Here is a 26789-nt window from a genome sequence, read left to right on the forward strand (position 1 = left end):
AAAACACATTATTTTTAATGAGCCCAGAATTATCCAATGCTAGATGTGAACGAAGAAGCGTGCGGTCGATACCTGGTGAATACCCATTTCCTTTTCTATGAAAGATGGATGTTCTCACAGCTTTATTTGTATGGATCGATTGCAGTATCTATCCCACATTTAGAGAAATGATAGATGTTTTTGGGATACCCATGGGTAATGCAAAGGAGCCTGCTGCTAAAAGAAGTTTAATCTGAATTTGAAAGTCACCTGGGTCCTAAATTATTTACCTCTCTTAGAAGAGATGGATACATGTGTTGCAGTGCCACGGACTGACTTCAGGCTTTTCAGATGCTTTGCTTGTTTTGACATTAAAGCTGCAGAAGCGTTACGTTTACCAAAATCTCTCCTCCTTGATCCATATAAAAGGGAATGTGAGTGCTGAGTTTGATAATCACCAGAATGTGAAAATTGTCATAGCACTTCTCTGCTTTTGCTTGATCCAGTCGTGAGCCAAGTAAAATACAGCTCTTTCATTATATCCTTGACTTTAACGTTAAGGCATGCTGCAGCCTGGAGAGGTACAAGTAGCATTTAACTAAACTGTCTGTGCTGAAAATACTGTAACAATTCTTGTCTTGTGCCAGTGTGAGTTGCTTTAATGTACGAATGCAACTTGTTTGGTTTTGGTGACACTGATCTGGTACATCTGTGTGATAAAGTTGTTTTAGGTATTGGCTTAATAGTTGTTTGTTTTTTTTATTGTTACATTTACTAAACTGATGTTATTTCAACAGAAGTAACAAGGTTTATTCATCACTATGGGCACGTTAATTTTCTTCTTCGGTTGGCATTTCCTTACAGGGTTCAGCTTGCCACTGCAATGGCAAGTGACTATGCAAAGTAATCCTTCCATCGTTTCATATTATATGATTTAATAATAATCTTTTAATGCAAAAAATACATGCAAATGGAATGATTTAAATACTGTGCAGCTTTATATTTTTATGTATAAATAAATGGGTTTATTTGGTGAATGTGGGAGAAACTTTGAATCCCGAATAGGGTATGTGAAACCGTGGCTGCTGCTAACTTAATGGGATGGTGGGGATGAGTCGCTTTTTCCCTTAGACTTCAATAACAGAGAGGCCTCTGTGGTCTCAGCTCATGGTTGTTTGGCTTTGGGCACATGGGATGAGTTTACGTTAAAAGAAATGCAAATAAATTAATGTTCTTCCAAAGGTTTTATACAACAGTTGCTCATTACTTACCTGCTGTGATGGGAAACGAGGTGCTGTAATTGTTACCTCTCCCCACAGAGCTGTCATTATCGGGTAATTATTTCAGCTTTTTGATCTCCAGGTTCCTCTCCCCACAATGTGTGCAGCTTGCCCCGCAGGTGTCTTGGTGTTTGCAGCCTCCTGGTGCCCCAGAGGGCTGTAGGGGCCCAGTCACTGAGCCCCTCATGTCAGGGGATGTCCGTGTCCCTCGGGTTTGGAGCAGGAGCTTGTAGTTGGCTGCTTCTCCAAATCCTATTTGTCATGATGAAGTGTTAATGGTAAATCTTAGTCCCGTCTCCGCAGATGGAAGGGGTGAGAAGATGAGGGCTGGGTCTCGTGGGCAACATCTAGGGCTTCTGTAGGATCCCAATGGGATGGGTTGCAGCAGGGACCTGGCTGAAACCTCCTTAAAGTGCTGCTTAGAGGATGAGATGATCTCCAGACGTCCCTTCCAACCTCGGCCGTTCTGAGGTTCTGTGATCGATGTGGAAATGCAGAGCTTTGCAATTTGTTACCGAAATGCTTTCATCTCTTAAAATTTAATCAAAGAAAACATCTTTTTCTCTGAAGGTTTGTACAAATATCTTTATGTGCAGATTGTGTAAAGATCGAGGCTTGTTGCAGGCAGCCCGGGTTTTTATCGATGTTAAGATATTGGTAATGAATGTGAGCACTCATTGTTAAATCTCAATGCCTCTGCTCCGCCAGGAAGCAAAGAAAAGAGGGAGCTCATTTCTCACACTAACAGGGAGAGAATAATTGATCTTGAAAGCCAAATTAATGTTTTTCTTTCAGGTGGAATTGCAGAGGATTTTATTTTTCAATTAGAAAACTTCCTCTCGCACTTTTTAATGTGAACCTTACAGGAAAAGGCAGACAGCAAAGCCGGGTGACTTCATAAACAGCTTTCTTGTGGCAGGAGAGGAGGATTGTTTTCCATAGCAGATGTCCCAGAACAAATATTTGCCTCTTTCTGAAGTAACGCTGGCCTGATCTTTGTTTTAATTCTCTGTCTTTGGTGGAATAGGCAAAATGAACATGTAGGTGCATCATTCAAGAGAAACAGCAGAACCTGCCAAATTTTTCCCATCCTGTGCCTTTGCAGCTTTAGCAGAGCCAGCCGCTTCGTTTCTGAGGTGGGCATTTCCTTGGCTGGGCATTTCCAGCCATTAAATCCCGTGAGCTTTTTAAAGGGGAGGCTGGAAACCCTGTAACATGTAACCAAGCCACTTAAAAGCCCAGATTGCTTTCAAAAATATGGATGGCATCAGCCTGTCCTCCTCTTGCTGGCGTTTTGTCTGAAACCAAATTGGCAGTAAATAAAGTGAGGAGCGTTTGTGGCTGTTTGCTGGGTACTTCACTGAGGTGTCTGACATCAGATGTTTGCCCTCTTTGCTCTCCATGTTGTTTATTTTTGCCCTCCAAAAAAAATAATGAGGTTATCAGGGACTAAAATTAGGCAGGGCCACCTTTTTAGTGTCACTGACACCCGTTCATACACGTCCCGGTGTGGCAGCTGGGTAGGCCTGCCCCAGCAGCCCCGCTCTACTCGGTCTTCCCATTCTTTGCTGAGGTCTGTCGACAGATGGATTTGCTGCAGTTTGAAGAAAAGTAGCGATTTTGTGACTTGAATTCCTTCGTTTCATGTCTGTGGGGGAGCTGGTGGGTTTCGGAGTGCTCGTCTGCACGTGGAGAACTTTCTTTTAGTGGATGGAGAGCTGTGGAAGTGAACAGGCCGCGTGCTTGGGCAGGTTGGTTGGAGATGATTTCCCTGTCGTATTTCCCAGTGGTGGGGTTTTTAAAGCATTTAAATGCTTTAAGGAGCAGTGCTTGGGGTCCTCATGCTGATGCTGTGCAGAGCCAGTCCCCACCGGGATGCCCTGGAGCAGTGTGCAAGTAACTTCAGACCCACAGAGCCTTTCCCCTCTCTGAATTACCTGTTCCTAGGCTCTGAATGTTATTTCTGATTGTTTTTATGAAGCTGTTCTGTTCTTTATCGTGTTTTTATTTTTTTACAAACTCCATCAGAGCCTTCTCCTGCTTTTGTGTTTTGATTTGTGAACTGTAAATCCCAAAGTATTCTGGTTTTCTGATGAGGTGACAAATGGCTAGTCTGCGCTTGAGAACTTGCATTTGATGAATTTAAATAGGTTTTTAATTCAAACTAGGTGAACAGTATGTACCTGTGAAGTTAATGCTCTTAAGTTGGTTTCATTTATGTTGGTAAATTACCAATTAAAAGGAAATGCATCACAGTTAAACACATCACGTAAAATACCACCTCTGTCACGCAGAGTTCTCCATCACTTTGTTCATCATCACTCGGATTTTGTAGCTTTCAGAGGAGGCTTTGTTGTAGCTGGGATATGAATTCTGTAGAGAATTGAGCTTCAGGAGTGTGTCGGTGGGGGACAAATCATGTTTGCCACACAAGGCAAGGGGCTGTTGAGCTGGGAGGGAGCAGTTGTTGGGCCACATGAATTAACGCTTCAACACTTTCTCCCTTTTTCCTCCTAGGTTGGTACAGAGGTTATACACTAAGGAAGAAATCCAAGAAGGTAAGTGCTGCCTGAATGGACAGGGCTGTGTGCTGTAGCTGAGCTCATGGGCACGCCGTGTTACCACCTTGTGATGATCCAGTGTGTCTCCACTGCCCTCTTAACTGGGTGCACTGCCGACCCGTGCTGAATATGATTTTTTTTTTCCAGTTAACTGGAGCTTGCTGCAGCAAAGCCTGAAAACTGACTCGCATATCTGTTTTTTTGCAATGTAAGGGTGGATGTACGCATGGTTACTCTGGCTGGCTGGGTGTGTATCAGCCGTGTTCTGCAGTAACTTGTGTGCCAAAGTCCCTGCCCTTGTAAAAAGTTAAGAGCTTCACAGCCTAGTTGATCTGCTTAAAGGCTGACATTTTGCTCCGCTATCTGCTAAACAATGTATTGCTTGTAAAATGCAATTCCGTCTTGGGAAGCGATGAGATCCACGTTGTGATTTTCAGTCATTCTCCATGAGAGGGGCAGTAATCTTCTGCTGTGCAATTTTGCCTAGTTGTTAGGTTTCAAAGTGTGCGTAAAGGGCTGCTGTTTATAGCAGCGTTCCTGAAATAGTGAAGGAAACAGCATGAGTGCTGCTTGCAATGTTTTTTTAATTTTATTTTTATTTTTTGCTTTACTTTGTGTCAGCAATTAATCAGAATTGCACGATTTTTCTTTTGTTTCTTTTTAATTTTAAATTAAAACACACAAAATTTGCACGTTTGCATACAGAGGTATGTTTTAAGTTGTGCGTTCAGACATGTAGGAACAGAGTCAGTTCTGTGGTTCATCCCACCCATTTCCTAACCAGGCCCGTTCTATGTTTTTTCTACTCTATTTTGATATTTTCTTTTTTTGGAGATAGACTAAATTTCTTACAAACCGTATTTCGTGAGCGTGCCTTGTTCAGCCTAAGCAGAAATTATGCATTCCTCTTGGCTTAAATTAATTCCAGGTGTTGCTGAATTTGTACAACGGAAACTAAACGTAGTAACTTTTAAAAAAAAAAACATAAACAAACTGATTTTGTGATATTGTAGTGAGCTGCAACCACTAAAATGGTTGTACTGTCTGTTGAAGAGGTTTGTGGCTTGTAATGCTAATGATAAGTTGATGATAGACAGTACATGATACAAAGTTTGTGAACTAATGGTTGTGATGCTGGGTGACTGTGTCCTGTATGTCCACGTGTCCCTATTTGTGTCATCCCAAATGAGCCAGGCAGCCCAGTGCGATGCATGTTCTCAACCCATATTTGTTTAACTGGGAGCCCATAAACCTTGGAGAAAACATGTGGGGAACAGAAGTGATACCTTACAGCAGGAGAAGAAAGCTTGGTTAGACCTGAGGAAGAGCAAATGGCAGGACCTGGATTATGGGTGGAATGTCATTCTAGAATACATTTATATCAAATAATTTGTCTTTAATGCTTTCAAAAGCAAGACTGTCCTAATTTGCACACGTGTATGATCACTTAGAACAGGCCAGCTCTGCTGATTTCAGTGTGGTGGAGTCTCCCTTGTTGAGGCTGCAATATAATGTTTAAATAAACATTTTTAAAAAAACATTCTGATGCTTAAGAGGATGTGAACAGCTCTGTGCGGACCTGGCAATGTATCTTGGTGGGTTGGTAAGGAATAGATATGTTGTGTGCACCTGGCTATTTCAAATAACTTATTTCCTTTCTCTCCTTCCCAAAGGGCATATTTCCCGCCTCCTATATTCACCTTAAGGAAGCAATAGTTGAAGGAAAAGGGTGAGTTTCATTTGAAAAATCACAAAAATCCATTTTTCTATTGGTATAGATATAACTTCAGTGCATTATTGGTTAACTTGCACTTGTTTCCAGTTAGTTACTGAGCTTATGCCAGTGCTGTGTGTTTGACAAGCAGCTCACCTTGGTTTCAGGGGTCTGCTGTCGGTGCTGCACCCAGCTTAGCTGCAGCTTCATGGAGCTGAGCAGCTCTGCAGTGATGTAGAGCTTTGGAAGAGCACAGAATTTACCAGTTTGCTTTGTAGGTTTTATTAGTCCCTTGATTCGTGGCTACTTAGATAAAATTCATCCAGCCCATCTCCATTTTAGTTCAGATTTCACTTTTTCCAGCTCTGTTTATCTTCCAGCCCTTGAGTTTTAATAATTCAGCCTGCTAAAAGAGGGCTTTGATTTGAGATAACTTCATCTGCACAAAAAGGAAGGTTAAGTTGCTTATTTCCCCCGTCAGTCCTGAGGGGTTGGACCCCTCACTGGCAGCTGTTATCCAGGCATCGTTTCCTACCTTGCAGAGAAGCTCTGCCGAAGCGCTGCCTTCCAGCCAGGGGTGGTTGTCTTCTGATCCTCCTGCCTGATGTGTGAGGCTGTGAGTAGTTAGTGCTTCAACCGATGTAAAATCTTGGATCCTTCTGTGTCAAATCAGCATTGCTGGACATGGATTAAAAGTTCAAAAAATCGGTGTAAAAGATACTTCTTAAGAAAAAAGTAGAAAATCAGGAAAAAAAAAGTGAAGTTAATAAATAATTAGCCAGGTATGAAATGTAATGTAACAGGATTAAAATACTATATTCCTTTGTGCCTGATTTATTTTTATACGCTATTAAATATGTAAATGATAAAACTGCTAATCATATGATTGCTGCATAATGACATCTTTCTTGCTGATTACCAAACTACTTTTGAGTACCCTACTTCTGAAATATTAAAAGACCTGGCTGGTGTTTCATCCTTGGATGGCACAATTTTAAAACAAGCCATACAGAAACTTAATGGTAACGACCTGCATGCTTCATTTTCTTTGCAAGACCAATAGTTTTGAAAATCAATTAGGCATTGTGGCACTGTGTGTGCTGTACATCTGGCTTATATCTTGGCTGCTTCGTGTAAAATGAGCATCTCAGTAGCGAGTGGTATGGTGAGGTATGTGTTGGTGTCTTGTGACTATAGAAACAAGTGGGGAAAAAGTAGTGAGCTCAGTAGCATAGTCTCAACCCTATTTATATATATCCTTTACAGATATATCCTCTACGTCACACGGTGGTAGTGGCGTGTGCTGCTTCTCCTGTACATGATGATAGATTCTTTGCTAGCTTATGAATATGCAGTGGTGTTATTTTGAATCTGTCATTGCTGGACTGGGTTTGCAAATGACCGGTTCCTTCCTAGAAATGACTCTGCTGTCCTACCCCAAGCTATTACTTAACTCTGACTTTTTTTTTCTTGTCTTTTTAAGACAACACGAAACAGTCATACCCAATGAGCTCCCGCTGATTCAGGAGGTTACCACAACGCTCCGGGAGTGGTCCATAATATGGCGACAGTTATACGTCGTAAGTACCAATCCCATTCAACATGCACAATACTCCATGGTTTGTGACAAAAGTAATGCTATGAAAGGTACCTTGAGAAGAGTGAGGAGCCTGTTAGTGGATTTCCCCTTCTCTTACTGTTTCTGAAGACTGTTTAATGTTCAAGCAGTATTCAGCATCACATGTGTTAAGGCACAAATCTCAGTAGTGATTGCTTGAATACTTTCTAGAACACCGTATTTCTTGGCAGAATCAGGTTTTTAGAGTGATACCTTGATACAGCAGTAATTTGTTGAGCAATTATGACTGACTAGATAGAAAATCCTTTTTTATGAAGTGGTATTATCCAGAATACACCAACTTTTTTTGAGATGATAGATTAGATTTTTCCAAATCTACAGACAATTGCAGTAAAGAAATAGAGAAAATTATTCTGAGGGCAGTTGTTAGGGCAGTTAATCTTTGTGAGGAAATTTGAATATTTGATGTCAAATTCGTGGGTATAAACCTCTACCTTTGAAGATTCGTCCATGCAGGCCTTTTACATGTCATTGTTCTTGCACTTGAAGTTGATTGATTACTTCACATATATTGACCTTAAATTGCATGCTTTAAATTAGTATTTTTTTTATATAAGTTCTAAACACATGATATACTCCTAGGAATTTATAGCAGTAAACATTTCAAAGTTCTCAGATGAGTTAATAGAAAAATACAGTAGCCATGAAACTGCATAGATGAAAGCATTCATAAGTAAGGCATAAGTTTTTTCACATAAACCTAAAAAAAGGTGGTTCAAACGTAAACCAGTGTTATATTGTTGAAGAAAAGGTACCCTAGCTCTGACTTCTCATGCTCTGATTGTGTAAGGTCACTATCATGAAATAATATGAACGTTAAAGTGTTGCATTTAAAGCCTGGTTTAATGCAGAATATCTATTCCTTTAACGTTCCTTATATTCCTGAAATCTTCAATCATAAAAACAGAAGCTGTATAATGAGGAGTGAATATTATAACGTTACTGAGACCACGAGCTAGCACTAAGGACTATTGCTCTTAATACACAGAAACTGGCGATGGCAAGAAATGAGAAACTACAGTTTTAATGTGCCTAGTTTATACTTGGTTTACAGTTAAAGGTTATTTGAAGGGAGACAGAAACCAGAATTTCTGAGCACCTGACCCAAAACCCATTGCAGCTAATCAAGTGTCCTATAGATTTAAGTTGGTTTGAATCATACCCATGAAAGTAAAAGTTAAGATTAAAAATAGTGTGCTGGAAGTGGTCCTGTGTTGCAGTAGATGAGATGAAGGACAATATGCTATGTAAAGAGTTTTAATATAACATGAAACTAGGGAGGTAAAGTGTTGAGGATCAGGGAAGAAATAAATGGGCAGGAGTGAAATAGGAGGAACAGTGCAGTAAGCACAGGGAGAAGCTGAGAGAGACCAGGTAAGAGCATTTGAGAGAGATTTTTCTTTTTTTTTTTTTAATAATTAATATGAATATAGAACAGAGAGAAAATTAAAATGTCACTAGAACCAACTGTTTGGTAAACAGTATATTGGCCAGATGGTGAAACCTGTGTTAGTATTTATTCGTGGTTCCACTGCTGCATGTTACCGAAGGCAGTGCAGATTACGTTTTGGCCCTGATGTCTCTTTTTGAGTGTGTGTTATCCTAATACGTAACCTGGTAGTGCTTCATGCCAGAGAAACACAGCTTCCAGAACCTGCAAAGACTTGGTTGAGAACGTTGTAAAGTTTCCCTAATGTGGGAATCACTTGGTCTGTCTGCTCATGTGTACCATCTCCATAGTTGTGTATTTATTTCTGTGGAGACATGAGCAGCTGAGGAGTGTTGCTTCACTAAGAGCTTTGAATTCGGGAGCAGGCAAATGGGATGCTGCCAGTGGCCTCCTTTCACTGGCAGAAAGGCTTCCAGTCGTGGATACAGCTGTAGTTTGAGTAGGTACATCATTGGGTGAGTTCTGTGTCATCATTTATATCTCAATATAAATTGAGATGGGAGGTTCAAGGGTTTTGATTTTGGTTAACTGGAGATAACAGGTGTCAGACTGGTCAGTTACAGACTGGAAGGATGTTCTGTGTTGTCCACATCTTGCATATCAAGCGTCACAAAATGACCATGGCTATCCCCTTATTCAGTCCACAGTTTGTTTTTGAATGCTGAACAGGCTTTCAGTTCTGATTTGCAGATAGTGGAGGAAGTGGCATGTTCTTCGTCTTAGTAGTTTGATTGCCTGCAGCACTGAAAATCATGAACCTCTTTCTCATTTGAATTTGTCTGCATTTAGCTTCCAGCCACAGGAGCCTGTTGTGTCTCTCTCTGCTACATTAAAGAGCTTTTAATAACTGGTATTTTCGCTCTGTGAAGGTTCTCACACTATAATCAAGTCAGCTTTTTGATAATCCGAACAGACTGAAGTCTTTACGTTTCACAGTTAGATATTTTTTTTTCCCCCTGAGTCTTGGAGTCATACTCTTTTCCTGCACCTGCAATTTTTTTGTTGTCTTTTGTAGGTAGCAGAGTGTTTAAACTTTATTTTAATTATTTAATTCTAGTTGCTTTCAGTCAAGTAAGGCCCAGGTATAGTCTGAATGAAGGATAGCTGTGCGTAGCCTAAGTAATTTGATGATGCAGGGTGTTTAGAAAGATGTATCCTTAAGAATGTATTGAACTAAGGGCTTAGCTAGATTTTGAGGGTTATGAAGATTGCTTCTGGGTAAGATCAAAGCATTCAGAGCCTTAGCATTGTCCTTTCCTTGACATTGTCTTTCACAATAAAGACAGGCCATCGTGCTGTAACTTTGGTTGTGCACAGTACTGTTCAACTACACTAAAACTGTACATTTGTGTTGTTCAGACCAATGTCAAATTTTCTTCTGTGGTTGAAGATTTGGTCTTCAATCTCTGAGTATAAAATGCTCTGGAAAAGGCCATTTTCAGTGTGAAGCTTTTTCTTCCCGTGTTCTCGCTTAGCTGTGTGTTGCCAAGGAAAGTTTGCACGTGCTGTTGTGCACCCCTTAATATCCCTAGTTCCGCTCCTTATAAACAATGAAGGTATTTAACTTTTTCTGTAAGGCTTTTTGGGCTTTCCTGGTTTTCTGCTTGCCTTCAGACGTTGTTTGTGCACTCGTTAGGTACAAATGCACTTGGCTTTGCTCACTGAGGAACTGTGAAGTATTATTCTGAAGATTTAACTTTGTAGGGGTAGTGGGTGAGAAAAGGATTCTCTAACGCATTGCACAAGGAGTGCTGCAGAACCTGAACCTTTTGTTATTACAATGCACTGCTTTTAGTTCTGCTCTATTTGTTATAGAGAGTCACTAACAGAAAGGACGATATGAACCAAGAAAACATCATTTCATTCAATGCCTGTTTCCCTTGTACCCTTTTAAATGCATATTTTCTAATAGTAATTTATTACGTGTATTTAAAGGATGTTCAGAACGCTTCAGAACTAACTTCTACCCATTTTTTTTCCCCTCCAAACAGCAAGATAACAGGGAAATGTTTCGCAGTGTACGCCACATGATATATGATCTTATTGAGTGGAGATCTCAAATACTCTCTGGGACTCTACCCCAAGATGAGCTCAAGGAACTGAAAAAGAAAGTGACTGCAAAAATTGATTACGGAAACAGGTTTGTGAGCAGTATTTTCCAAGTGTTTGTGCTGAAAACCAGATCAGCTTTGTATATTACACCTTAGCTATCAGTGATGTCTTACAGGTTTTTTTATTCCTGTATTTATGCAAATATAATACTAATATATTAAAACTCCTGTTACAGCATGATAAAGAATGAAGTTGATATAGCATCTTTTTAGTATAGAATTGAGTATATAAAATCATATATTAAAGTAGAATCAATACAGAATGCTTCCTGACACTATAAATTTTATATTGGTATGAAGGTGTGATTTTTCTTTAAGGTCAGTTAAAAAGTGCAAGTAGTGCCTCTGTTCAAGATGTAATTTAAACTCTGTTTGCTTGTGCAGCATAAACAGTTGTTGCCTTCTCAATGCCACCAGCTGTGTGTGCCCTGAAGTCACTTATGCTGTAATGTGATGTTGAAGGATTTGGCTCAGAAGCAGAGTTTGGCTCGTTGTTGCTCTGTTTATGTAGTATGTGGCTTGTACCAAAAGATTAACAGATTTAAAAAAAAAAACAAAAAACCAAAAAAAAACAACACATTAAAAATAAAGGAATGACCTCAGAATAGGTTGCATAAAGTCAGGTATGTTAGTAATTCAGTTGAATCAACATGTGATTATAGGATAACTTCCAAACAGTGATCTGGATCAAAGCTTTATTTTTTTTAAATACAGGTTGTATGTAAGTTGTCCATAGAGTTTCCCTTTTGACTGAAAAGTGAGGGATCATACCTTCCTCTTAAATCAGGAAAGCATTTGAGGGAATATTTTGAATGCTGAGAGAGCGTCGTAGTACTGCGCACTGGGGACTGAAAAACTATTCAGCAAACCATTCTTTAAATTCCTCGTGATGGAAATAACTCACCGGGTTTCAGCTATTTGTACTTTATTCCTTACGAACTGTCAAACTTTCAGTATTCCTATTCGTGCACTTTATCAGCAAAAGCCACAATTCAAAAAAAAAAAGTCAATAACCCCGTTCAGTCAGTAATTTAACATGTATAATCCGAGATACGGGCTGTTGTACCCCAGTAGACAATTAACCAGATGTTGTTGATATTATTTGTTCGGCTACTGTATTTTACCATCTGTCTGAGGAGATGGTTAAAGTTACTCTGAATAACCTCCAGATGCTCACTATTCAAATACAATAGAACATCTTGTGCTAGGCTTTCTATTCCTAATGTGCTGATGGACTAATTAAGTGATCAGAACATTCTCTGCAGAGTGCAGTCGAACTTCTGAGTAAATCCCCACAACTGCAAGGATCCCATATGTTTCTCAGCGTAGTCATAGATTCACTTTTGTCTCCAAGAAGCACGAGCGATGATTTCGCTATCTGGACAGAAAGAATTCATTATGCGTTTTATAAATGTTTTCTGATCTAATCATATCCTAACTTTTCCTGTTTTGTGAAAGGCTGATTTGTAAGTAAGATCTTCCTATAAATAAAGATGACAATTTTATTGCATGTTGTCGAAATAACCGAGGAAGTAAAAGTAGTCTTATGAGGCTGTATTTATATTGCTCGCCTGAAATTGGGTCAGATAATTTTGTTGGGAAAACATCTTCCTTGTCCCAGTTACAGATTTCTGCAAGCGAACGTTTAAGGAAAAATTTCATTTTTTCATTCTCCCGAGTATCGCTTTCAAGTTAAAGGATAAAACAAATGAAATCAAAGTAGTGTTTGCTGCTGTTCATTTGATAATCCGTGCAGACATCCTTGTCCTGCTTGTGCGTAGAGGCTGGATGATCAGCTGTTCTCTGATTTTGAGTTCTGCTTTCTTCTGGTCCACTTGGTGTCTCCTGCAGAAGATCTCTGCTGTCATTCACCTCAGGCCATGCAGTTAGGGTACCACTAGGTGCATCCCCTGCTGTGACTGCTGTCCCAAGGAGCATGGTTTGGGCTGCTTTTCTCCTAGGCTTCGGTGGTGAAGCCCCATTCTCAGCAGGAAGCGTGTCTGTGAGCTTGGTGGGCCAGGGGCTACTGAGGTTTTGTGAGGTGGAGCTGAGGAGGTGTTTCTTAATGAGCTGCTGCCTGCACGCTGTGACTTGTGTGAGTGATGTTCATCCACCTTCCAGTTACTGCAGTGTGAGTAATTAGAGGGTTTTCTCGATTGACTCTGCTCAGGGCGGTGTTTCAAACCTCTATGCTTCCCTCTCGTCGGGGGGGCAAGGAGCTACCCACAGCTCCTGCTCTTCTCCACCAGTGCTTACAGGTCATGTCCCAAGGGGATTTGCTCTGATAAACCATGAGCCTCTCTGGGTGGCTTAGCAGATTCTGCAAGTTTGACTTAAGCTTAACGATCAAACATCTCAAAGACAAAGTTAGAGCAGCTCTCTCATGAGGGGTGACCACAGATTAGCAGCTGATAATATTTGGGACCGTGTGTAGTGAAGGGGAGGTGAGCAGAGAAGATTGGTAGGGGAACACAGGGCAACCTAGACAGGACATTTCTTTATCCTGGGTTCCTGTGCCAGCACTACAGTAAAGTGGAAAAATTTAGGAAATCTTTCCTAAGATTGGGCTTGATTATGGCAGGAGCTTTCCCCACTGCAGAAGATAATGGTGGATGTTAACACCCTGCTGCCAGAAATCTGGCTGCTGCCTTAAATAAAGAGAAACATCTTCTGCCTTCTTGTTTTTTTTTTGTATATTTCTGCTAAACCATGATTAATATGCTGCTGTGGAGGAGAGCACGGAGTGGGAAGCAATGAAGTGACCGATTTGCATGTGGCGTGAATGTAGATGTTGTTTGTTCGAACTGTCAGATGAATCAGAGGAGCAGACAACTTCTCTTGCAAATGTAGTTCCTTAAGAAATTACTTCCCCAGCTGTTGTGCTATTTAACTTACATCAGTTCTGTCTGTGCTGTGGGGAAAAAGTGACTTCCAGCCGGGAGTGGTTATCTCCTGGGTTGGCAACGTGTTAAATTATTTTATCCCGTTGTCAGATAATGATTCCTACCATACATCAGGTGCACACAACTTTAACCGTTAGCACTTTGCAGGTGGTTTTAAGCAGTTACTTGAGCATTGTTAACTCACCAGCATGTTTTGGTTTTGTTCAGAATTCTTGATTTAGATCTGGTTGTTAGAGATGAAGATGGCAATATTTTGGACCCGGAGCAGACGAGCACAATAAGCCTTTTTCGAGCACACGAAATAGCTTCCAAGCAAGTTGAAGAGAGACTGCTGGAGGAAAAAGTAAGATGCAGAAAGCAACTGAAGCTTTTCCCTTTGAAACATACGATTGTAATTTAACTAGGTTACTGTTGTTATTAGCATTGGTAATGAAGAATTTGATATGTTTATGCAGAGTTACCAGGCTTAAACAGTTTGTAAGAACTCATGGCATAGGCTTTTTAATTTTTGTGTTTTTCTTCCCTTTAAAGGGATTATTAGAAATCACGGTATAGACATATCAATAAATCGGCTAGACTTGCCTTAGAGATGCAGCTGTAACAAACTTATATGCCGTTTTTTCATGAGGTTTTATTTTTGAGAATCACCCAGAACAGTGTCCTCGTATTTGTGGGATTTATGTATGCCAATCCTGAAAAATTTGTTTGCTGAATTACAGGGGCAAACGTAAAGACTTTCTCAGACTTGAACAGGCAACTTCTTTGCAATTCAAATTTTTATTTTTAAAAGGAAAAACATTTCCATTGTGAGGAGTCTTCCCAGCAGCATGAGGTAGCGAAGCACGTTGCTCATGAGCGTGCCAGTGCAGCTTAACAAGTTCCCGTGTCTTCCTGAGTTGTAAGGGTCATAGACACGCTTGCAGCACTCACCAAACATGGTGCAGAAACATGGTAATTTGAACAGAATTGAAATTAATGCATTTTTGTATCCAGAGTTGTTTCTTTGTCCCCACTTCAGCCAGTTTCCATGATCATAGCCTGGCTTTGAGTTTTGTAAGAAGTAGAGTATATGAAATTATGCAGCCATCATCTAGACATCCTGTCCTGTCTTGTCTCTTCACATTGCTCACAGCCTTTTAAGAGGAGGTTTGTAGCTTGCTGTTGAACATCAGCTGCTGTTCAGGGACTTGGCACACTGGTGCCAAAACTCCAGGTCCTCGCAGCAGGGGACCTGGGGTTGGGACAAGAGGTCAAAGCGCTTTGCTGCCGATGGGAAGAGGCTCTCTGCTTCCAGTGCCCTTCCTCCCATCTCTTTTTTGTCCCATGTGTGCTTCTCCGTTCTGCCTAGGTGAAGCATTTCATGGAAAGTTCGCAGGAGCTAAAGGACGAGGGGTGGGTAACCTGTAGAAACTGTTCCCTCTCCTGTCTGTCTTGGTGCTCTGTACCTGCCACAGCAGGCAGAGAAAAGAACAAGTTTCTTTTTTTTGTCAGGTACATCTGAGGCTCTCTTGCTTCCATTTGCTCAGCTTCCTTTTTTTTTTTTTTTTTTTAATATGTGAATGCATCAACACATCTTTTTTAATCATTTTTTTTTATTCCTTATGCTGTGGCACTTCAAGATAGATCCAAAAAATGCAGTTTGTTGTAAATTCAAGTATAAACAAAGAGGATGGGAGTAGACACTCAACAGATAACCCATATTTTTCTGTCTTTAAGGCTTTAGGAAGACTTCAAGTTCATAATGGTTAGATATTTGTTAGGCTAAGTTAATTTTCTTCTGTTTTTCAATTACAGTCTCAAAAACAGAATATTGATATCAACAGACAAGCCAAGTTTGCTGCCACTCCTTCATTTGCTTTATTTGTAAATTTAAAAAATGTAGTTTGCAAAATAGGAGAAGATGCTGAAGTCCTGATGTCTCTCTATGATCCCCTGGAATCAAAATTCATCAGGTGAGTGTACTCCTGAGTGTGCTCCTTCATCTGTGCGCCCTCAGTTAGAGCAGTGAGGCAGTTCTGCAGGATGAGGGGGCTTATGGAAGCCAAATTTCTGTGAAATGTGTAGGACAGGATTATCTGGGAAGTAATGCAGCAGCACTTCATGGTTGTATTCAGCACAGCATCTGGCAAGGGACCTTCACCCTGGGTACCTTGCAGGGTCGTGCTGTTCCTTATCACACCGTGTCTTCAGTTCCTCAAATGCTGGCCTTAAAGGAGACGTGAGCACACCTGCGAGGCTGTGTCCTCACTTAACAGCAGCTTTGACAGCAATCTGAGAGTTAGATTTCTACATCCCCTGCTTCTTTAGAGAAATTCTTATGCTTTGTTGCTGAAGAGTTGCTTTCGTTCATAAATGATGCATGCAAGGGGAAATGGCAGCTGTCTACTAAGTAAATATTAATTTGGTTAGCATGGATAGATTGGGCTTAAGATAGACTTCTGTAAATTCTGCAGTTGATTTTAAATTCCTTATGTTAAAGGAAGACACTTAAACAAAAAAGTCTTCAAAACATTGTTCTTTCAGTGAAAACTATTTGGTGCGCTGGTCGAGCTCTGGACTCCCCAAAGACATAGACAGGTTGCATAACCTCCGAGCAGTGTTCACGGTAAGTCTGGGGGGCTGGTTCAGCCTGCAAATTTTAAAGTGCTTCTCTCACGTCTTGTGAATAACTCAGGAGTTTAACAAGCTGTTTGTGATCAGCAGAGTTACCTCTGCTGGTGCAGGCTCACATGAGACGCTTCTCGTAAGTGGCAATGAAAAATTCTGAACACCTTACTAAAGCAGAAGTTGCTCTCTGAAGTTTGAACTTACTGGAAATGATTTGGCCTCCTAAGAACTAATTCACACAGAAGTCAGGATAAGACTTATAACTCCTGTTACAATTATTCTTTTAATTCTGAGAACAATTAGCTCTTGTGCTAGAGGCTAGAATGACGAAGGCAAATTGTGAGCAACAAACGTTCTTCTGCGTACTGAAATGAGGCTTGAAATTCCATTATTGTAAAGTAATCCAATGAAACTAATATTTCTAGGACCTTGGCAGCAAAGACCTGAAAAGAGACAAAATCAGTTTTGTCTGTCAAATTGTGCGAGTGGGCAGGATGGAACTGAGGGACAACAACACGAGGAAGCTAACCTCTGGGCTCCGGCGACCCTTTGGAGTAGCAGGTAACCTCTTGTGCACTGTATCTGTGTGTTTCATGTCATATTGTTGCACAGAAACTTGGGGGTTTGAAACTCCTGGGGTGTTTTATAAACTCAGAATTGTTTGGTTTGTTCAGGCTTATTCCTGTGTTGCAGAACTGACTGTAGGTTTCAGGACTTGCATGGAGCTGGAGATGCCAAAGCTCATTTAAAACACGATGCTGTTCTGCTATATGAATATCCTGAAACTGTGCAGTTGATAGCTTCATCCCTGTGCTGAATCACTGTTTCCTGACCCTCAGGGTGTCCCCTCACAACCCTTCTTCCTGTGTAGATCATTAAATTCCGTGTTCTTTGTTTTCATTTTCAGTAATGGATGTTACCGACATAATTAATGGAAAAGTTGATGATGAGGACAAACAGCACTTCATACCCTTTCAGCCGTAAGTAGGGAATAGTTTAAAGAATAAGTAGAGATGAAGGATTATGATTTATTTTTTAATTATAGTTTAACCTTTGATTGAAAGAAACTTTCTGTAGGTATTCTGAAGTTATTTCAGTTTGATAATTTATCTTGGATAGTACTTAATGGGAAATTACTGAGAAGAATTGTTATTTATAATAGTGATAGCACTAGGAACTTTTTTTTTTAATTTTAAATGAGTTTAAGGCATGCATTCTCAGTTTTGTTTTCTTTGTTTAAAGATGTCAGGTTATAATGTTTGAGAGGTGAAATGCTTAAAGAAGTTACATTGCTGGTTTAAGTCTGGCTAAGATTGAAAAGGACCAGCAGCATTTCCAGCATCCATGACAGGGGACATCTGTGAAATGAGCTAGTGATAAGATACAACTTTTTCTTGGTAGCAGTTATAATTTCATGGCAGGGGCCACAGTAATTGTACAAACAAAGATGACAAAGGTTGAGAATTTTGAAAGCTGGCTTGATATACATTCTGGAATACTTTCTCATGCTCCAGCTATTTCATATGAGACTTTACCAGAAACCTGAAGTATCTTGGTTGGATGCTAAAGGAGATTTGTCTGCTGCACATATTTTAGCTGATCTAGGCAATAAAGACCAGTCTGCTGCATGGACCTGGTCTTGGTTTCAGTCATCTGAAAATGCAGACCTTTCTGGTTCCATCCTTGAATCGAATCTAGCAACTTGGTTGCAGGTTTTTTGTTGTTATTGCTCTTGGTCAACATGGTGAAAGATGAAGTTATATTAACATGTTAACCAAATTCCTTGATTAATGGGTATTCAGAGGGTTTCTAATAGTAGAAACAAACAAAAACACCCAAAGAGCTTGAAATAATGCAGCCTCAAATTAACTTAATTTTGGCAAAAAGGCCTAAATTAGGAAGCTCCTGTGGTTTGACGATGTGGGTATGTAGAGCAGATTGTGAGGTGCTGCAGGTAGTGGATTTATGCCTAAGGTCTAAAATGGTTTTACTGGTATGTAACTGCATCAGTGGAGTGGTGTAGAGGGTGTTATTGTGAAAATCATAATTCCATCTTTTAAGGGAAATAGAGGTTTTTAGGGAAGAGAGCTTTCATGATATGTTTATTGTATGGTAAACAATAGCAAGCTTTCTTTTAGTGAGTGTGGAAATATGCAATGAAAATGAATCTTTGTGTATCAAAGTGGATGCTAATGGAACATCTAGTTTTCTGCTCCATTAAAACTGATTTATTTTTTTCTGTATATATAAATCAGCTATTTGAAAAGATGTACAATGTGATATTTTTTTTTTGCTGCACTAGATTAAAACATTCTTCTGAAAAAGTATATTCCAAACAGCATGAATAATGTGAAAGCACGCAATGAATACTGGTGTCATTATTTCTAATGTAGACTTAGGCTGTATATGAGCCACATTTTTCTTCTCATTCCATGCTTTGCTTCTGTTGTACCACATGCGACTCTGTTTTCATATCTTTGTTTGTTTGTATTCATTCACTAGCCACCAACACAATGGCTGTCAAAAGCACTTGGCAAGATTACTTAAATGACACTTAATGCTGGCGTTTATTTATAGTTTTCATCTTTTCATTTATTCATCAAGTTTAACAGAATGTTTGGATTATCTGCTTTTCTTGTCCTATGCCATTTCTGTTGGATTTCGAGCAGCTTTTCCCTCAGACAGTGTGCACTGCTGCTTCACTTAGAGCACCACTGAAGTGACCCTGGAGGTGTTGCAGGCAAATACTTACATTAAAAACAAACAAACAAACAAACAAAGCCTGCCTGTATAGGTTTTCACTGCTTAACAGGGGATTCTCAGGTGGGAGACATCCTTCCTATCCTCATGAAGTGTTGCGGGGGCTGTGCATGCACGTTCCTGCAGGAAGAAGTAACACCGCGAGTTTGCTGTACTTCTCTCCAGTAGATCAGCGTTCTTCTGATTAATGGTCTCCTATATCTTTCTTGTTACCTTTCCTGTCCTTTGTCTTGCGTTGACTAATAAATACTCTTTGTCACAACTATGATATGATCTTTGTGTTCCCTTGTTGCTGTGACTTCTGGTTTTCTGTGACCCTTTGTTTCCTGGTGTTGGTCGTCATGTGCATCCTCCAGGCTAGCGTTGGATGACGCCATTCGACACAAGCAGCTGAACATATCATCCCGTTTTTCACCCAGGGTGGCAGGGGAGAATGATTTCCTTCAGACTGTTATAAACAAAGTGATTGCTGCTAAAGAAGTCAACCACAAGGGTCAGGGTACGTACTGCTCTTTAAGTATGCTGGTGTATGTAAAATTGCTCATTGCTTCATTTGCAGTGTGGGATTATTTTAAGTTTGGAATCAGGAGTGGGTTTTTTTGGTACCAGAAAATATATTTGCACTGTTCCCCTTCCTTCAGGCTCATTCTCCTATTCCTGCCCCGTGCCTTTTGCCCCTCAGTGTCAACCCCACAGACTCAGTGCTTTCTCTGCAGTGTCCATCACTCGGACACCTCTGTGTTTCTGGGCTGGAAACTGCTTCAGGAAGTCGGCTCTTATGCCCTGGAGCTGAGGACTTTGCCCTCCTCGTGCTGAAGGAAGGAATAGTCCTTTCCTTCCCTTCCTTCTGCTTGTTTGGCAGCTGCACTCGCAGCAGTTGGCTTCCCGTCAGGATGACCGGGGAATTTCTCCCATCAGGGGGGAAGAATGGCCCCAGGACAGGGCAGCCTTGCTTTTTTTTGCCTTTGGTCTTTACCGGATTACCTTTTCTGTACACAGCACTTCGTAATGTGCCTAGAATTTAAAAAGTGAACTGTGTGGCTCTGTTATTACTGTACTGGCTTTGATCTTTTTGGTCTGAGTTAATATACTGTTAGGCAGGCCTGCACAGAGCTCCCAGGTTGTGTTGGAGTAGGATTTGTAGGGGGTATCTGACCAACTGACACAGGAAAGATCATGTATTACAGTAAGTAGAACTCAAAATTGATTTATTTATTTTTTTAATTCCTCATTTAACTAAAGGGAAAACTGAGACCTGATTTCCCTCCCGTTATTTTTCCCTTGTGACCGGTGTGCATCAGAAAGGAGGAAACTCACTGCAGCTTCTTGGGTTCGTTTTCAATTCTTTCCCTAAGACAAACCTCCCGAGCAAACCAGGAAGGATGAGGAGCTGCTGCTTAGCCGGTCGCTGTGGGTACAGTTACTGCTTGATGAAATAGCAGCTGCTCGAACTGTCCTTGGCAACAAGTCAGAGCATCGCCATTTGTAAGAGGTTTTAGTGGAAGAGAAAGCGAGCTGCCAAATCTCCACAAAAAGAACGCGTAGTTAATTGGGTGTGTAACAGGATAACCCACAATTTGTTTTATAGATGAACGTTTTTGGGGTATTTTTTTCATAGATTTTAATTTTGGGATTTTTTTTTTCCCCAGAAAATTGCTGCTGTAATTATTTCATGCTTCAACTTAATTGCTAGTCGCTTTACCAAGTGTGTAAGACTTCATTTTTTTTCAGTTTAGCGTCTTTTTTCCCCTGTAACAAGAGTGCCTGATGTTAGCTGGCAGGCGTTGGCTTTAGTGTCTCCTACTACTGAGGAGAAAAATACCAGCTGAGTAAAGCTGATGCTGTCGTCGGTGTGGTCAGGGCAATGAAACCAGCTTATGGGGTGGTGGAGGTGAAGTTCAGGGTATGTGTTAGCTGTCGGGGTCTTCATTGGGGTTCTGATTCTGGGTGGGTGTAAGATTTAACTCCACTTTCAGTGGAAAAATTTGCCATTTCTCCTTCTTTTCTCCTGTGGAAGATAAACGTTTCATTAGAAAGAGCTTGAGAGAGTTCAAAGCTTGAGGCAGTTCTCTTAATGGCTTAATAACCGTGTTCCTACAAGACCCTGTGTGTACGAGTCTGAAGAGCCTGAAATGAGAGAAGTCTGCTCTCACAGTGCTGCGAGGAGGAGGAATTTGATTTCACTCCGGCTTCCTGTAAAGGGCCCTGCAGGCCCGCCGCGCGTCCGCAGTGCAGGCCTCGGAGGGGTCAGCTGTTGACCGAAGGCTTTTCTTCTTCCAGTTGATGCTTTAAGGCCCTGCTAACCTGTTTTTCTTCTGAATTAAGACCCGTTGTAGTGAAGTGTTCACCAAAATCCCTGGCTTTATGAGCCTGTCCCTGAGAAAGCTGCATGTACCTGCTTCTGAACACGTGCCTTAATTCCTCCCTGCCAAGATGTCTTCCAGACGGTATCGCTCCAAAGGCACAAATCCTTATCTTGCTCAGGTCTCCATTTTTTTTAAGTACCTAGTTTCCAGGTGTAGATGTCACTTTTCTAAAGAGTTCAATAAAATCAGACTTGGTTGTGTTGTACTCATATTTCTGCTTGATGAGCTCTACTTTGAGTTTCTCTGAATGCGTTAATGTATTTTCTTGTAAGGTAACAAACAGCTACCTTGATGTGTCCTCTTAGAATATGTACAAACACACAATTTTCTTCAATAACTAGGAAAAAGCTCAAGTTTAATAATTGTGGTTTTTACACAACAGGTTTGTGGGTGACTTTGAAACTTCTTCCAGGAGATATCCATCAAATTAGAAAAGAGTTTCCACACCTAGTGGATAGGTCAACAGCAGTGGCTCGGAAAATGGGATTTCCTGAGATTATTATGCCTGGTAAGCTCTTGTGTGAAATAATTCTGCTTTGCTATGTTTTGATCTTCTTTCCATATCCATAAGCATGGAAGATTTTGGGGGGAAAAGAACACCAAAAATGTTAATTTGGGGTATGGTATGTGTTAGAAATAAGACCTCATCAAAAGATCTTGTCTTAAAATAAATATCAGATAGTTTGATGGTAAAGGTATACCTGCCACATGTGCTGCAGAAACAGATTAAAGTAATAACCACGTCCCTTCCCCCTAAGCAAAGACATGCTACCAAGGTGATGATGGAAATTCTCTGTTTCCAGTGAGGGAAAGACATGCTTGATATTATTTTCCTTAGCAAGGGCATATGTAAAATTTCCATCTCCCGAGATGAATCCAAACCAGAAAGTAGATAAGATTTTTCAGAGCAAATGGCTTGATCTGCAGATATGCAGGTCTCTTAAGGTTTGTGCTAGATTTGGATAATGTACTTGAAAGAAAGTCAGACTGTCTCTGTTATACATACATTCTGTGGACATTCAAATTTGGTGTTTATTTATCTGCCTGTTTATGATATAAATATCTATTTAAGTTATCTACCTCTTGAATTGGGAAATGGGATTTCCAATAATTCCATTTTCTAAGTTTTAATTTAATTGGGGTGAAGCTGAGGACTGTGCTAAGACATAAATCTAATATAACCCGCCCCTGCAGCCCTCAAACCAGTACAAACATCAAACCAACTCCTGATGCCATGTTGCAGAAGACCTGTATAGGCTGTCATATTTTAAAATTGAAAAATATCTGTGTATGGGGTAAATTAACGATGAAATTTAAATTTATCCTTTCAAATTAATGATTTAAAAATGAGACAAACAAAGAGAACTGAGATGTTTTTGGAGTGATATGGTACATAATGTTGATGTAGTGTTCTTTTAGTCCAGAGATAATTGTGACTATTTTTGGTTGCTTTATTTGTTAGATTCAGTTTTGTGCACTCTGAGTTGGGAAGTCAGGTTTTAGAAGTCTTAATACAGTTTTAGTTAAAACAGCTACAAATTTTGAATGTTCAAGACCCTGTGGCTTTTAAATATTTTGCCATATATATGTTTGTTACTTCTGAAAACGTGGTGGTTGTTGTTTCTATGCACAATTTCATAACTCAATAGGCAGGCTATGAAAATTGTTGCTGACTGTCCTTTTTTTCTTCTAGGTGATGTTCGTAACGATATCTATGTAACGTTGGTTCAGGGAGATTTTGACAAAGGCAGTAAAACAACAGCAAAAAATGTAGAAGTTACAGTGTCTGTTTATGACGAAGATGGAAAAAGATTAGAGGTATTAATTTTTTTTAAATGTTAGCTGGTTTATATGTATCTGTCTAATTTTTCTCAACATCTTTTTAGAGCTCTTTCAAATATAAAAATAGGGATTTTTTATAGACAACAAAATTTTCTCTTTTATCATGACCACCTCATGCTATCAGTGCGTGCAATTTGATATTAATTTCATGGGACGTTTTGAGTGAGCCATTCTGTCTTATTTCAATCTATTTATGAACTTATTTTTTGTTTACTTGAATTGAAGAGTGGAGCTTAAGATGGGCATAAACATTTTCTCTTCTGTTTGTGTTTTCAAGAGTGTTATTTTTCCTGGTGCTGGTGATGAAGCCATCTCAGAATACAAGTCAGTAATATATTACCAAGTAAAGCAGCCTCGCTGGTTTGAAACTGTAAAGGTATATATAAAAGTTACAATTACTTATCCATCTGGGTTAATATGACACAAGTACATGTTTCAATGGGAAGTCCTGAGAAGCAAAATGAGGAAAACGAATGCTTGTAGTCATCTGTAGTGGAACAAAAGGAAGTCTTTCAGAGACAGCTGGAAAATAGATTACACTTTTATTGCATAATAAATTTTATTTCGTCTTTTTGGTCAAGATGACTGTTATGGGGGCACTGCACCATCTGTTTAGGAATGGTTTTCACTCTTGCCATGAAGCTGACCTAAAGAAGCAGGATATTGAGGTTAAAATATAACTGCCATACTGTTGAACTCATCGTTGTTTTGGGATCTGGCTGATTGTGCTTCAAGCTTGCTGAATTTGCTTTGGTAATAACATTTTAGCTTAAATGCTGATTTTTATGTAGGAGGCTGACGTTAGCTTAATGAAAAATATTCTGTTGATCTGTAGTCAATGGGAGCAGTAGATGTGCATCAGGAAGAGATTCACAGCTGCTCCCCACATCATTTCAAGTCCAGGGGTGCTCTGGTTGCATGCACTGCCAGAAGGTGGCTGTTAGGGAGTCACAGAAACCTGGACGTGGTGTTGGGGAGCAGTGAACAGCACAGGGCCTGAAAGTGGAAATGGTTAAGAAAATACAACGGCTTTAGCGGAAGTACGGGGGGAGAAGAGTATTGGTTACATCTCTGCAATGTCGGTTACACGGGGATCAGAGATGTGCTAATAGTTTATGGAGTACAAGCAGTGCATAGATAATTGACACCGTAAGAAGTTCACCTTTGCCAATCAAACTCAAGGTGGGCTTGTTCCTGAGCTTGGGGTATTGATAAGGGATGCTTTGAGGTTACAGCCATCACGTCCCTGTCAGCCATAGTATCTCCAGATCTTGCTGGGTAACTTAACAGGCTTGCTTTGTCCTTTCTCTGTTTCTTAGTGCAAGGATTGTTGATTTTCCTGGGGAGTTTGTGACCTTTTGAGGTCTTTGATGGCAAACTGAGGCTTGTCTTTAATGTTAACATTTTATAAAGATCCAAGGCTAGTGTTGAAAAACGTCTAGATGAGGTTTGGTAGTGGTAGATGATATTTGAAGATACTGTGCCGACTGTTTTCTTCTCCATCTTCTCTCCCAATATGTGAAGGTCGCAATCCCTATTGAAGACGTGAACCGCAGCCATTTAAGGTTCACGTTCCGACACAGGTCATCGCAGGACTGTGAGTAATTTGTCCTTTTCATTGTGATTCCTGTCAGTGTCTGGTGCCAAAATGTCCTGAAACAGGCATGAAGTTCCTATCTGTAATTGACTGCTGTAATTGCTTTGGTGTGGGGATAAGCTTTTGCCTGCTTATTTAATGTTAACATCTCAGCTTTTCCGTTTCTGACTTCTTTCTAGCTTTTACCTTTTGACATCACCTTTTTCCTTTCTTGCCCGGTCATTTCTCCAAGCCAAATAAAAGGGCTAGGGAGTAAAGCTTGCAGTTAGCAACTGAGAGGGTTGTGGTGTTGCTCATCTCAGAGATAGGTGGTAGGAAAGGTATTTAAATACAAAGAAGCCCCACATGTGAAATAGGAACCCGAAAGAGAGGTTGCAGTAGCATCAGTAGTTGAAGCTATTAAGAAACCTGGTTTCCGTTCCTGGTTCCTATTCTGATTTGCGGTTGTTTTGAAGTAATGTTGATGTGAAAGATACTTTAGAGCTTGTGGTTCTCCTCAACTTTCCTGTAATGTTGGCTTATCATCAAGCTGAGATGCTTTGAGCTGCTGAGGATCTGACCAAGACAGCCAGGCATCCTCCGTATATCAGCAATTGTTCTGTAGTAAAGTTTGGGGATTTGTCTTGGTTATGATAACGTTCATTACGTATAGCAATTACAGCGGCTGTCCTACTTGACAAGAACGTCCTTCAAAAGTTGCAGCAAAATGTTTTTGCTGTAGAATACGTGCACAGACTTAGTATTGATGGGGTAACATCCACTGGATGCATTTTGAGGTGTGTAATACTTCTTGCATACACCAATCTGTGTGATGTAGAATTCATTATCATAAGGGGTAGTTAAAGCTGTATTTTGTAAATTGGTCATTGGTAACAGTTTCTCCTAGTTCAGAGAATAATACCACCTAATGAAAACAATATGTGGAAAATTAGTGTAACTGGTGTCAAAATTATTATTGTGAACTGCAAACTACCAGAGTCAGAAAAATTTATGTGGTGATACAAAAACTTTGGTTGGTCACTGTTTAAATATTAATTAGATGTCCTGCTTTAGGGCCCCAGTGTTTCCTTATGCTCATTGCACTATCTCAAGTTGCTTGCACTTTCCTTCTGGTTTTATTTCTTAATTTACTTTGCAATTTATATTAACCCTTGTTGCCATGTTATTTTAGTTTTTGATGCTAGATTTTGAATGTGAGAGCAAACTGAATGCATTAGCTAGTTCCATTTGGCTGTGCAGTGGGTTAGCGTGGCCAGATGGACATTCATTTTTCCAATTTTTGGTTCTAGGTGATGTATAAAAGACTCCTCATTTCTAGAACCTTTTCTGCATCTGAGAAACTTTACTAGTATCGTTCATATGTTCTCTCTTTTCTTATGTTTTAGGTGAAGTGTCTGTACTAACATCGAATACTTAATTATGTATTTTTTTAACAGCCAAAGATAAATCTGAGAAAATATTTGCTCTTGCATTTGTGAAGCTCATGAGATATGATGGAACGACTTTGAGAGATGGAGAACATGACCTTATAGTTTATAAGGTAGAATTTTGAGATGGTGTTTCCATAATTGCTAGCTAAGTGTGAGCATTACTTACTTTCAGTGAACTGTTGTGTTAGACAATTGCAAGTAAGGTATTTGTTATGGAATATTGTATTAGTTAAAGCAACTAAATACTGTGCAATTTGCCAGTATGGCAGACTGATGGTTGAACTCTGAATCTGTTTTCTTGGGAATGGTTTAGCTGTTGAATTTCTTAGGCTTGCCATTAAATTTTATCTGTGTGGGTTTTCATGGCTGGGGAAAACTACTTGTGTAGATCTTTAAATATTAGATCTTGGCTCTGAGCTGTGTAGACTTGTTAGATAACTCCAGTTCTGGAGCCAACCTGCAGAAATTCCAGGGTAAAGAAAAACATTTTGTTATTATGAGGGCTTTCTGCAAGTTGTTTAAACTGTTTTCTATCTTGTATTTAAAACAC

The 26789-nt window shown here is 40.0% G+C and overlaps 1 protein-coding gene across 3 annotated transcripts in view; it reads left to right on the forward strand.

The window, feature by feature from the left end:
- The window catches only part of DOCK1 (dedicator of cytokinesis 1), a 258548-nt gene that overhangs the window by 12674 nt on the left and 219085 nt on the right, over positions 1-26789 (forward strand). For 2 of the 3 annotated variants that reach the window (XM_068689182.1, XM_068689180.1), the window contains exons 3-17: positions 3777-3817; positions 5494-5549; positions 7018-7114; positions 10615-10763; positions 13845-13980; positions 15432-15589; positions 16161-16242; positions 16670-16805; positions 17152-17224; positions 19361-19503; positions 21753-21878; positions 23064-23188; positions 23490-23588; positions 24737-24809; positions 26246-26349. In XM_068689182.1, coding sequence (XP_068545283.1) covers positions 3777-3817; positions 5494-5549; positions 7018-7114; positions 10615-10763; positions 13845-13980; positions 15432-15589; positions 16161-16242; positions 16670-16805; positions 17152-17224; positions 19361-19503; positions 21753-21878; positions 23064-23188; positions 23490-23588; positions 24737-24809; positions 26246-26349 — 1598 coding nt within the window. The remainder of the gene's footprint in view (positions 1-3776; positions 3818-5493; positions 5550-7017; positions 7115-10614; positions 10764-13844; positions 13981-15431; positions 15590-16160; positions 16243-16669; positions 16806-17151; positions 17225-19360; positions 19504-21752; positions 21879-23063; positions 23189-23489; positions 23589-24736; positions 24810-26245; positions 26350-26789) is intronic. The other variant, XM_068689181.1, reaches the window with a different exon arrangement.

Source organism: Anas acuta, chromosome 7 (assembly GCF_963932015.1).
Source record: "Anas acuta chromosome 7, bAnaAcu1.1, whole genome shotgun sequence".
Classification (NCBI taxonomy): Eukaryota; Metazoa; Chordata; class Aves; order Anseriformes; family Anatidae; genus Anas; species Anas acuta.